General features: G+C 39.3%; 1 protein-coding gene across 1 annotated transcript in view; it reads right to left on the bottom strand.

The window, feature by feature from the left end:
• The window catches only part of GRIA3 (glutamate ionotropic receptor AMPA type subunit 3), a 301,196-nt gene that overhangs the window by 133,730 nt on the left and 154,385 nt on the right, over positions 1 to 13,081 (bottom strand). Inside the window, exon 4 of the mRNA XM_018044259.1 lies at positions 8,854 to 9,041. Within this exon, the coding sequence (XP_017899748.1) occupies positions 8,854 to 9,041 (188 nt within the window). The remainder of the gene's footprint in view (positions 1 to 8,853; positions 9,042 to 13,081) is intronic.

The raw sequence follows: 13,081 nt of genomic DNA, 5'->3' as shown, positions 1-13,081 counted from the left end.
AGATTCTCTATCTCACATACAGTAAGTCCCCTACATATGAACTTTCAAAGATGTGAATGTGTGTTCACACAACCAACCATATAAGTCAGTTAACGTGTTTGGCATACATTGTCATGTGTGTGTATCCTCTACAAGTGGTTACGCTTTTGTGCACTTTCCTGCACAGTACTGTATAGAGTACAGTAGTATAGTACCTTTATTTCAAGCCCAGGATATTCTAAAGCAAGCATAAAAGCAGTGGTGATGTAGCTGGTACTACCGTACTTTTCAAGGTAAAAGTAAAGTGGAGGTCGCTCAGTCATGTCCGACCCTTTGTGACCCCATGGACTGTAGCCCACCAGTTTCCTCTGTCCATGGAATTCTCCAGGCAAGTATACTGGAAAGGGTTGCCATGCCCTCCTCCAGGGGATCTTCCCAACCCAGGGATTGAACCCAGGTCTCCTGCACTGCAGGCAGATTTTTTACCATCTGAGCCAAGGTACTGTAGTATAAGGTTAAAAATGTTTTAATTTTGTTTATTTTTTATATATTATTTGTGTGAAAAGTATTATGACCCTATTACAGTATAGTGCTATATAGCTGATTGTGTTAGTTGGGTACCTAAGCTAACTCTGTTGGGCTCATGAACAAACTGGACTTATGAATGTGCTCTCAGAGTGGAACTTGTTCATATATAGGGGATTTGCTATACCCTGTTGGGGCAGGGTAGGGTGAGCTGGGGTGGAAGCTGAGCCCAGGGCTCAGAATTCCTGGGTGGAGACTGGATCTACCTGAAACTGGGATGCGGTGGAAGAAGCCAAGGACAGCAAGCTCCTCACTCCAGAAAGGCTTACTTCTGTGACTTGAGGTTCGTGCACAATTTTCCATGTCTTCCAAAATGACATCATTCAAGTAGAATACAGTGAGAGAGTACGGATATCCAGAAAAACTATCTGCTAAACCCCTTCACTTAGAGTGACTTGGGGAGGCCACTTTTAAACAAAATTATCCATTTTTCTCTGGTTTCCTACATCATGAGTTGCCGTTTTCTCCTTCATTGCCCCTGCCCTTGACCCCATATACCTTTGTGCTCTGATGTGGACAGCCCCGTTTGCCTTATGTGTCCTTTTCCTTTTTCCTCATGATGTTCAACCAGCCATTAACCTTTCCAAAACTTTCAAGAACAAAAAGAAAAAAAAAAAGTCTTTCTGTTTCCCTGTTTATGATATGTTGCTGCTGCTAAGTCGCTTCAGTTGTGTCCGACTCTGTGCGACCCCAGAGACGGCAGCCCACCAGGCTCCCCCGTCCCTGGGATTCTCCGGGCAAGAACACTGGAGTGGGTTGCCACTTCCTTCTAAAAAGCATGAAAGTGAAAAGTGAAAATGAAGTCCCTCAGTTGTGTCCGACTCTCAATGACCCCATGGACTGCAGCCCACCAGGCTCCTCTGTCCATGGGATTTTCCAGGCAAGAGGACTGGAGTGGGGTGCCATTGCCTTCTCCAGTTTATGATATGAGGAATCCTCTAAAGCATGGAGCTAAGGCAGTAGTCCTTCTCACCTGAGTTTAAGGATGATATTGGGTGCTCAAGTCTAGGGACCCAGAAAGGCTGAGCACCCACCCCAGATACTTATCCTGTGGGTGTTTATGCTTTCCTAGAACTAGTCTTAGTTTATGCCTGAGTTTCCAGGAGTTAACAGAAGGAAGGCGAGCTGTACCTTCCAGACATTGCCAGTTACGTTCATGTGATTCCCTCGCAAGGAAGAAGGAAATGGGCAACCCCTAGGGCAGTTGTTGATAAAATAATGAAGATCGTGATTCTTTATCTGAGAATGAATGAATGCCTGCAGATGGAAATTCTAGGTTTACTTACATACCACTCTGAGAATGTACCCCTCATAATTTATTCTACTCTTGCATAGTTAGATTGCTTTGATGCCACAAATAAATGAACCTATTCATCATAAATGAATTCATCATCAAGGCTAGGTTTAAGGGGCACATTGTCACTTCCATGCATTAATGGAATATGGATCCTCATCAAGTGGAGAAAATCTTTGTGAAATGCTCATTGTTTAACAAGGTTTGTTGTAGGCATAGCTGCTGCTCCAGGCTTCATCAGGGTCCTTAGCTCTTTTAACCTCTGGTAGAATCTACTCTGATTGAAACCCTCAGTCGGATTCAGGACTGATTATTGCAATGATTAACAGCATTTGGAGCCAGACTCCTTGGGTTCAACGTCTGGCTTCACCAGTTATTAGCTCTATAACCTCTAAGTCTCAGTTCTTCCATCTGTTAAATGGAAATACTATTCCCATCTGCCTTATGAGGCTAATATGAAGATTAACTCACATGAGATATAGAAATGGGCACATATCTACCCACATTGATTAAAATTGCATCTGGAACATTATAAGCACTTAAAACATATTTGTTATTAAAAATGCCCAGCTGTCATATGGAGCTCAAGGCTTGAGTGCCTTTAATTATTTTAAGTGATGATGAAAAATCTAGTTAATTCTCAAATAGTCCTTGCACTTATCAATCAATGTATGTTATCCAATGTTACATTGGAGAAAAAACAGAGAGGTTGTCTTACATGCTAAACATATTAGTGAGAACTAAGAATAACTCAAGTCTTAGAGTCTGCCCTCATGATAAGACCTTAGATTCAACTGATAACTTGGGAGACCCATGAGGACATTGTTCTAGAGCAACAGTCCCTGAATAACTTGTTTTCACACACAGAACCTACCACTCATGAGAAGATAGCTATGGTGTCAGATGCTCTCCATGTTACTTTGATCCTCACAACATATGAGGATCCCACGGAAGGAAGGTAGTGGAACAGTCTTTTAACATGAGAAAATGGAGCCTCAAAAAAACTGTCACTTTCTTCAATGTCATGCAATAGGAAGGTGAGGGAGTTAGGACTTAAAGTCATGTCTATTCAGTTCCCAAGTGTGTTTATTCAGCTATACCACACAATATTCTAAGAAGAAGAGACGATACCCTCAGACTGTCATATGAACTGGCAAGTTGGCTCAAGGTTGTACAGGGATCATTGAGAGGAAGGGCTGGGACAAAGGGGGAGCCAAAGGGGGAGGGGAACTGGAGAGAACCACTATGTGCTGAGTGGGGGGTTCAAGTCAGGAGAGGACATAAGCCTTTAACATTATTACTTCACTTGAGAGAGGTCTAGCCATTGGTGACAGTGCTCTGTGCATGCTAAATCACTTTAGTCATGTCTGAGTCTATAAGACCCTATTGACTGCAGTCCGCCAGGCTCCTCTGTCTGTGGGATTCTCCAGGCAAGAATACTGGAGTAGGTTGCCATGTTCTCCTCCAGGGAATCTTCCTGACTCAGGGATTGAACCTGAGTCTCTTATGTCTAATATGCACTGGCAGCAAGGTTCTTTACCGCTAGCGCCACCTGGGTCTAGCCATTGGTGGCAGTGCTCTAAGTAACCCCAGTTGCTAGACATATTTTGGAGTCAGCAATGCATCCTTTGTGTTAAAGCCTCACAGTTGACAAGGCCCCCTAGTATTGTTTATCTTGTTTAAACTGTTGTCTTTAGAATACTGACTTACTAACTTGGTGTTTCATTTCTTAAAATGACTGTTTTTGAAGTGACCGTCAGAATCAAAGAAAGGAACCTAAGAGATTGACCTGCTTGAGGATTCTATTGTTAAGTAGCACTACTTTCCATGAGGAGGTGATTTTAGCTTGAACTATTTCTAGGGGAAATCAGACATTCTATATTTTTTCTGCAAAGCAGTCTGAAATGTATTGGTTTGGACTCTACTAAATTTGCATACTCTAGAATTCAAGCAGGAGCTATGCTGAGATTTACCTTTGAATTATCTATGGGAAAAATAAAAACGCATTAAAGACTGAAGGGGAAGATTTCCCTGGCGGTCCAGTGGTTAACACTCTGCACTTCCATTGCAGAGGGCTCAGGTTCAATCCCTGGTCAGGGAACTAAGATCTCACGTGCTGTGTGCTGTGGCAAAAAAAAAAAAAAAAAAAAAAAAGACTGAGGGGTGATGTTTAAGTCTCTTTAAGGAGACAACCTTTCTGATATCTAATGAATAGGCAATTAGAAAATATTCTTACCTATTTATTAAAATAGCTTCCCAATAAGTCTTCTATAACAGTAGTCCCCAACGTTTTTGCCACCAGGGACCAGTTTTGTGGAAGACAATTTTTCCACAGACCGGGTGGGGTGGGGGAGTGGTTTCAGGATGATTTTCATAAGGAACGCGCAACCTAGATCCCTCACATGTGCAGTTCAAAGTAGGGTTTGAATTCACGTAAGAATCTAATAACACCACTGATCTGACAGGAGGTGGCGCTCAGGCGGTAATGTGGGGAGCGGCTGTAAATACAGGTGAAGCTTCACTCACTCACCTGCTGCTCACCTCCTGCTGCCTGGCCCAGTTCCTAACTGGCCATGGACTGGTAGCCATCTGTGGTCCAGGGGTTGGGGACTCCTTTTCTGTAAGGATATTTACTTATCCTCACAGAGAATTAACTTGGAATATTTGTATGTTCCTGAAAACAATCTTAAAACTATTCTAGATCTGACTTTTCACTAATTCAGAATAGCCTCACCTTCATATCATATCCCCAGCTGGTGAGATTTTACTCTCCTCCAGTTTCCTCTCTCCTTGTAATGAGTCGTTTCTATGACTGACTTTCTTCCTAGTCTAGTTAAACTTGTTGGCTCTGGTACCATCCTTAGGCCTCCAGAACAGTTGGTCAGTGCCTTCTTTATGATAACTCTTTACACTTGAGAATGGTGATTAAACTGCTTCCTGGCTCTCTTTCACCAGACTAAACAGCCCCAACTCATTTAAAAGTCTTTCCTCATAGGCCCTATTTTCTACTGCTTTAATCGTGTTTTGCTGCACTTCTCTGGATCTTCTCCAATTGCATTGCAATTGTTCTAAGATGTAACCTGATGCACGGGCCTAATCTAGCGGCTGGTATTGGCTACATATTTAATAAACAACTTAGAAATTAAATGGTTTAGTGCAACGGTAAGAACACTGGACTGGGAGTCAGAAGACTTGAGTTTCATTCTTGCTCCGCCACCTCCTAGGACTGTGCAGAGTCCTAGGACAAATGTGATTTGCCCACATTTGGACAAATCATCTAAATATCTCTAAGCATCAATTTATCATCTGTAAATCTGAGATAAACACATCTGCCCTGCCTGCTTCCCATAGTGAGGCTCAAATGAGATAATCTGTGTGAAAACACTTGGTTTAGCATCAAAGAACGATGCAAACACTATGTGTTAGGAACTTTTCAGAATGCTTTGCCTATATTAACTCATTAAGGTACAGTCATCATTTCCATTTTACAACCAGGAAATTGAGACACAGAAAGTTAAGTAATTGGCTCCAGGCCACACTGCTAGTGACAGAATCCATCCAGACTGGTTCCAGGGTCCATACTTGGAAACTCCATGCTATGTTGCCTCTCCAAATAAGCATGAAACATCCAACAGAGCCATTCATTTTATGGGGCCTGCCCTTCAAAAGCATGGGATGGTGGATCTGTTCAGTCATGTGTAGATAATTCTATGAGAGGCAATGTTTTCAAAAGTGAGTGTTTAGGTTGGTCATTGAAGTAAGGCAGTGTCTACCAGTGGGGGAGGGACTCATAAACACAATGCAGTAATAGGAATGCTCTAGAAGGTCAGGTCAGTGGTTCATTCTTCCTAGGGCATCTAAACCTTCCTGTGAAAGTGCTCTTAATTCTTAAATTCAGGATCTGTAGTTTCTAAATAGTCTCTTTGAGTTCTGACAACCCATCCTGGTTTCAACTGTCTAGCTTTGTCCTTTTGTATGTTAATTTTTGTAGCTATAAGTTTGGAATGCTTTCCTTATAGATTAATTGTTAAGGTGAAATATTAAAGACAGTTGTTGTGCACCTAATTGAATTTTTTTTTTCATGCTCTGGTCTGAACAATTGAAAGAGATTAAAAAAAAAAAGAGCTCTGGAGGAAATGTTGGAAGAATTTTGATTTGCCCCATAACTGGTTGAACATTCATAAGAAAAATGAGAACCTATATTATGAAATGGGGAGGTTATACTGGATAGAAATATATTGAAAATACACTAATATTTGGAAAATTGTACCACACTGAAGTCTTTTCATTAACACCTATTGGATATAGAATACAATATGAACTTACTTTATGCCAAAGTTCTATTTATACGGAATATGGTTGTAGTGGTTTTATTAATAATAGGCTTTTTCACCTCAAATAGTGGCATGAACAGTCATTTTATGGGAGACTATAGAAATTTCTTTCCATGAAAATAACCTCAAAGTTTAAAATACCCTTGGAAAATGGGAGCATTTGGGGGGAAAACTTGATACTACTGGATTTATAAATGTTATCTTTCTAGCTAGAATCTGTATAGTGAATTATGATAAGTTTGTACAGAATGGTTAGGAACTAATGAGAAAAGTGATATCTCTGTATCGTAGTAGTCAATTTAAAATAATGTTTACTCTAAAGAAATATCATGTTTATTGTTTAAAGAATTTGTTTAGTGAGAAATCTATTTTTATATAAAGAAATCAATTTTGGCAAATTTGTGGTATCAAAACTAGCTTGAGCAGAGAGCTACCATCTTAGATCTTTGAGAAAATGTGTACTTTAATAATCACATCATGTGACTGCCGGCACTATTCTGCCTCTTGATAGAAGCATAGCAACATCACAGTAGAACTTATTAGAATATGCTTGTTCAGTATTCACCCATCCATCTATTCATCCACCCATCCATCTTTCCATCCAACACTACATGCCAGGTACTCTGCTAGACACTGAATATACAGCAGCAAACAAGACAAACACGATTCCTATCTCATATACTTAATGACTTAGTAGAAATTCCTTAAATGATAAAGAAAACAATCATGAGTAGATCATTTTGTGACAATTTTTTGAAAGAGGGGAAAAGAATAAGTGAAATTAACTCTCTGGCCTTACTTGAATGTTGTTAAAACTTTTCTTTGAACAATGTTCTCTGAAAAGTTGTATAGAAAGTATTATGAGGGATGCTGTGAATGTGCATCCAGAAGAAAGACAGATAGCAATTGAGACATTATAAGAAAGAACAGGGCTTTCAAATGTTAGTTTAGTTTTCCTGAAAATCTTTAGTAATAATGATCATTCTTTCTATAGCATTTTATGCCTTTCAAAGCAATTATACCAACCATGTGAAGAAGAGTATATTTTATTTTCCCCATTATGTAGATGAGACAACTGAGGCAGAGATATAGTAAATACCCAAGATCCCACAGCTATATGGAATCACAGCTCTACCCACTGCTTTTTCTACTATGTCATGTTGAAGAAAACCCCAGATTCTAGTATAAGGTCCTATAAACCCCCAAAGACTTATCAGAATGTAAACTATTCAAGAAACCAAAGTGACTAGTACAAAAGAGGGAAAACAAAGTATGACAAGGCCTCTGCTTTAGGCTATTAAGTAGGTCACCCACTAAAAGGCTATTTTGGTATAAAATTTTAGAGGGCATGGAGTACATATACCAACATCACTGACCTGATTCTTCACTTTCAAGATCTAAGAAAATCAAAGGCAGTTTTTTTTTTTTTCCTTTTGGAAGGGAGGGGTGGATCATTTGGGTAGCTTAAGATAATGTTAGGTGCAAAATTTGATTTAGCCAGGCTGGTGCTCTAGATTTTTTTGTGAAGTTGATTCACTAGAGATGATGGTGTTCCTAAGAAGGGGACAGCTTTCTATCCCTGTGATGTACCATCAGTGCTTCCTTCCTTCCTTCTTCATTCCTCTTCTCTCCCCTTCCCTCCTTTTCCTTCTCTTTTCTTACCAATTTCTTTTTTTTTTTTTTTTTTACATTCTCTTCTCACGGGGGCATATCTGACAAATTGTTAATATTTAATTTGCTATAAAATAGCTCTCCCAGGCAATGACTGCTCACTATAATTTGAATCTCTGAAGCTATTTTGGCCCCTAGGTACACTGGGATCGAATTAGAATGGAAATGTTTCCCTTACAGTTTTGTTTATGGCAGTATGGGCACTTTGTTATTAACTGGCAAATTGAGACTGCTAAGGAAAATAATAAACTTTCACCACATTTCTATTTGACTCTTTACTCCAAACAGAATATCCATCTGGCTTAGGGTGAAACGTTTCTTCTCATATTTTTCAGTTTTCTATTTAAATATCCAACGTTAACAATGAATATCTTTTGGCCTATCAAATTGTACTTTTCCCCCCAGTCTGAGGCTTTTTCATTTTCTTCACATTTTAAAAACCATAATCATTTTCTCTCATATGCCATCTTACTTTTAAAATGGTCTTCAATTATATACACACATATTCTCATTCATTCTCTCTTTCTTGTTCTCTGTCTCAAACCAGAGGGATATTCTGGAAAAATATCTACAGATTCAAACCTAGTGAATGATGCTTTGACATTTTGCAACGAGGCCCCTGAAACAAAAACTCTACCCTTCCGCCCTTTCTAACCCCTTGACTGTTCCTTGCTGGGAGGAAGGTGTGGAAAGGAAGGGGATTACTCTGAATTTTTCAGCTATCTAAAAAACAGAGGTGTGGAAGGGTGTGTTTATGCATTAAATTGCAGAGACTACCAGATTAATCATGCTATACAATTTTCAACAGCTTAGATTTTATTTCTCTCTCTCTCTTTTTCTGCCACGGGGGAGGAAAAAAGGATTAGAGAGACTATCAAAACTGTTGGCAAGTTTAGTCTGTTGGCTACTTAATTTATTAGCAGATATGGGAACTGCCTCAGGTTGATGATTTAACAGGTTGGCTTGGGGTGGAATAAGTCTCAAACCTACCTGTTCCAAAATCGTGTTAATCCTTTCAACCTCGCAGTCAATCAAGTATCGTTTTTCCTGCCTCCTGTCCATTTCTTCAATGATGCGCCTGAATTCTTGGACGTCCTTGATGTTTCCCACAGACCTTGCTGTCACCTGCCAGTTGTTTTGTACTGCTGCTTCCATAATTGCTTGGAGGATGGAAAATCCTAAAAGAAGGGAAAACAGTTTTATTGATTATTTTTTCTTTTAAAAATCTTTCTGTAGGTATTAAATGTTCTAGTGAGGTTTTAGTCACAGTCCATTGGGTTCCCTTGAACCTTATCCCTTGTGGACAGCAGGCTTACTCATAACCTCAGTCCTAACCTTTTGGACAGTTGGCATATCTCTATCCTGTTTGAAAGGAAAGAAGGTTCAACTTGGGGTGCCAGGCTAAGTGCTTATCAAGTCTGTACTTGAGCAATCACAGCTGAATTATAGTACCTAATTATTTTTATTGCCAGGCTTATCAAAATATCTATAGAATGAATGCCAGTAGCTTCTGTCTTATTTCTGGCCACAATCTGTTCTTTCCTTCATCTTCCACATCAACGATCTTCAGAATTAGAAATAGCTTTAGTAGAGATAGAACCTCATTATAATATGGCTGATTCTTACATGGATATGACTCTCCAACAAAGTAAATTATGTCTCCCAAGCAATATAACTCTCAGAAAACATGATAAAACCAGTCTATAACAAAGATAGCATACTGTTTCTTTGTTCACAGTATTACAAAAGCATTCAATCATATTATGTCTTCCTGAGTTCTTCCCCTTTCTCAATTCAATTGATCAAAGATTCTCAGTTCTTTTTTAAGCTAATTTATATCAGACAACTACTAACTACTAACCTTCTGGATCTATGCTGCATGGGAAAGAGAAAAGATCTAATGCTTGAGTTTTGGGTAAACTTTTTAGAATCAGGGTTTGAGAAGCTGGAAAGAACAGTCTGTCTGTATGAGTCACAGAAGAGCACAAGGGTTTCATATGTATTGGTCTTTGAGAGTATTCATATCTCTTAATATTATATCATGTCTATATTTTTGCTTCTGTATGAATCCATAATCTGGGTATAATTTCATCAGGCATAGACATTATTTGATTGGGATATGGTCAAAAGCAGCTCCTTTTGCTCCATTAAATTGTTTTCCATTTATATTTAGGTAATGACTAATGGAAGTGGGTAATGGGGATGATTTGCAAGACCCAAATAATCTGTGACCTAACAATTTGGCTACAGGAGGAGGAGAGAATGGAGGACAGTGGTGCTGCTCTTGGAACACATTCCAGGTTCTGTGCCACCTCAGGTTCACCCTGTAGTGTAAGCAGGTTACTGTTAGGGGTCATCTTCACTGCACCAGAGAAAATGGTATTGACGTTTGGAGAGCGTGCTTCGGGGAGATGGCAGCAGTGACTCAGGTAGTCATGATGACTCTTTTGTATGCTGGGTATATGGGGAAGAAGATCACAAATGAGACCCCAGCACTTGGTAATTTCCAAATGAGCAATTTCAGCACAGGAGCTCAAAATTACAGATAGGAGTAAATTACCATTGCTTTAAATGTTAATGCTTACTCTTTTTAAACTAACCACATGTATTCATTGCTCAGATTTACATTTTCGTGTGGCTTTTTGATGTGCTCTCTGCTTTAGTGGGAGTTGAGGGCACATGGTGGGCCAAGACACGAGATTAAGAAATAAGCATAGGAAAGAAAAGATTAAAGTATTGGAAAATCTTTCTTGAGAAATGTACAATGAAGCCTCATTATTTTGAATCCCACTAATTAAGAATTTATGAACATTCAGCAAGGACAAGTTTGAATTTTACTTCTGTACTATTTATGAAGAAAGTGTTGGCTGAATAATACTAGTAATGAAATTACACAGGGCATCTTGCTATATTGAAACTAAACTTTAAAAATATACCCTTTAGCAAAATACAAGTATTTTGTCTGTTGAGTCAAAACCTACATTCTTGTAATCTCTGCTTGCTCATCCTGTTCTACTATTTTGGAAACAAAGAGACAAATTGAACCCCCTTTCCATGTGATAGTCCTTCACATTTTAAAAACAGAATATACCTATATCCCATTATCTTTCTTTTCTTCAGGCTAAAAATGCCCCAATCCTTCAACAGTTTCATGATAGTTTCCCTCACTGTTCTGTCTCTATCCTATGGACATTTGTCAGTATTTTATTGATCCTGATAATTCATATGTGATTTGACCAATGTGGATTATTACTTGCTTTGATATGGGCTGTTATTTTAGCACTCACATTGCTGATACTTCTAAATAGCCATATTATTTTGTTAATTAATTTCAAGCTTGAATTCAACTAAAGAAGTTATGACCAACCTAGATAGCATATTCAAAAGCAGAGACATTACTTTGCTGACAATGATCCGTCTAGTCAAGGCTATGGTTTTTCCAGTAGTCATGTATGGATATGAGAGTTGGACTGTAAAGAAGGCTGAGCACCGAAGAATTGATGCTTTTGAACTGTGGTGTTGGAGAAGACTCTTGAGAGTCCCGTGGACTGCAAGGAGATCCAACCAGTCCATTCTGAAGGAGATCAACCCTGGGATTTCTTTGGAAGGAATGATGCTAAAGCTGAAGCTCCAGTACTTTGGCCACCTCATGCGTCGAGTTGACTCATTGGAAAAGACTCTGATGCTGGGAGGGATTGGGGGCAGGAGGAGAAGGGGGACAACCAAGGATGAGATGGCTAGATGGCATCACTGACTCAATGGACGTGAGTCTGAGTGAACTCCAGGAGATGGTGATGGACAGGGAGGCCTGGAGTGCTGTGATTCATGGGGTCGCAAAGAGTCGGACACGACTGAGCGACTGAACTGAACTGAACTGATGTCTATTCTCTTTATAAAACCTTTGCTGTATAACAACTCTCCATCCATGCATCAAGACTCATTCCATTCCAACCTGCTTTTATCTCCCTTTTAAAAAATTCACCCTATCCAAGTCCTCATTTCTCCCCTATTTTCACAGTTGCTCAAATCTGAAAGATGGCCTTATCCACTTATGCAGTGCTCTCATTGTTACCTACTCAAGGCAGTTGCACCTGTCTGTCCCTTTTCCTGGCATCTCTTCCTACCTGTAGACCTTTGTGGCTGACTCTCTTTCTTCATGAAGCTTCTGTTACTGAGTACTCATACATTCTCCTGAGATGTGTAGATTTAAATCAAGGTAAATCAGTTACAAGCCGTGGATAAACCAATTTGAAGAACTGTACAACAGGCATGTAAAAATTCAAAATAGAACTGGATAAATAAAGCATAGTACATAAACATGGAATACTATGCTACTGTTAAAGAGATAGCTCAATCTCTATATAACAAAAAGAAATATGACTGCAATATACTATTCCATAGGAAAAAGCTGCAAAATAGCATTTGTAGTGTAGTTCCATTTCTGTAAAAAGAAATCTGAAGTGTATAGAAAAAAATTTGAAGGAATTGGCAGTAATTATCTCGGAGGTGTAGAATTACCAAGAACTTCTACTTGCACTGTCATTTATTTATGTAATGTTTGACTTTTTAACAAGAAGCAGGTATTATTTTCTATAAGTATGAAAACAATAAAGATTAAAAGATACAACCCATGCTGTCTGCTCAGAGCATACGCTCCTGGAAGACATGGATGACAAATGAGTGCTGCTCTATACGCTGCCTGCTGCCACAAATGCAAAGGTGCTTAATAAACACTGATTTTATAGATCTTTTTTTTTTTAACTTTTGTTCTCTGAACCATGTGGATGCATCACCTCTTCAAAAATTAAATAGAAAAAGCATACTGATTTCTCAGTGAAGTTGGATCTGGGGCCTTCTGGGCTATGAGCCTCGCTCACATTTCTGAGCAAGTTAGAACTGTGGCTTAACTCTGTAGTATCTTCTCACCACGCAGAGTCTCTTTGTGTCTGCAAGCATGTGTGGCTGTGTACTCAACAACTCTGGAGGGAATGGTCACCTCAGTGCAGTACATGTCAGTGAGCAATCCACCAAATAAAAGCATTTTCATTTGTTTTCATACCTAATTTGTTATAGTTTGACTGTTTCCTGTTACAGCTGACCAAAGACAGTAAATGTGAGTTCGAGGGAGGAAAAAAAGAAAAAAAGAAAAGTTTGACTCTGAAGGCAGGGCAGAAGCAGGCGTCAGTGCTTGTAGGAGGTGAGGTGCATATAACAAAAG

This window comes from Capra hircus, assembly GCF_001704415.2.
Source record: "Capra hircus breed San Clemente chromosome X unlocalized genomic scaffold, ASM170441v1, whole genome shotgun sequence".
NCBI classification, from domain to species: Eukaryota; Metazoa; Chordata; class Mammalia; order Artiodactyla; family Bovidae; genus Capra; species Capra hircus.
The sequence above is the reverse complement of the archived record's forward strand: the minus strand, read 5'-3'. Positions and strand labels throughout refer to the sequence as shown.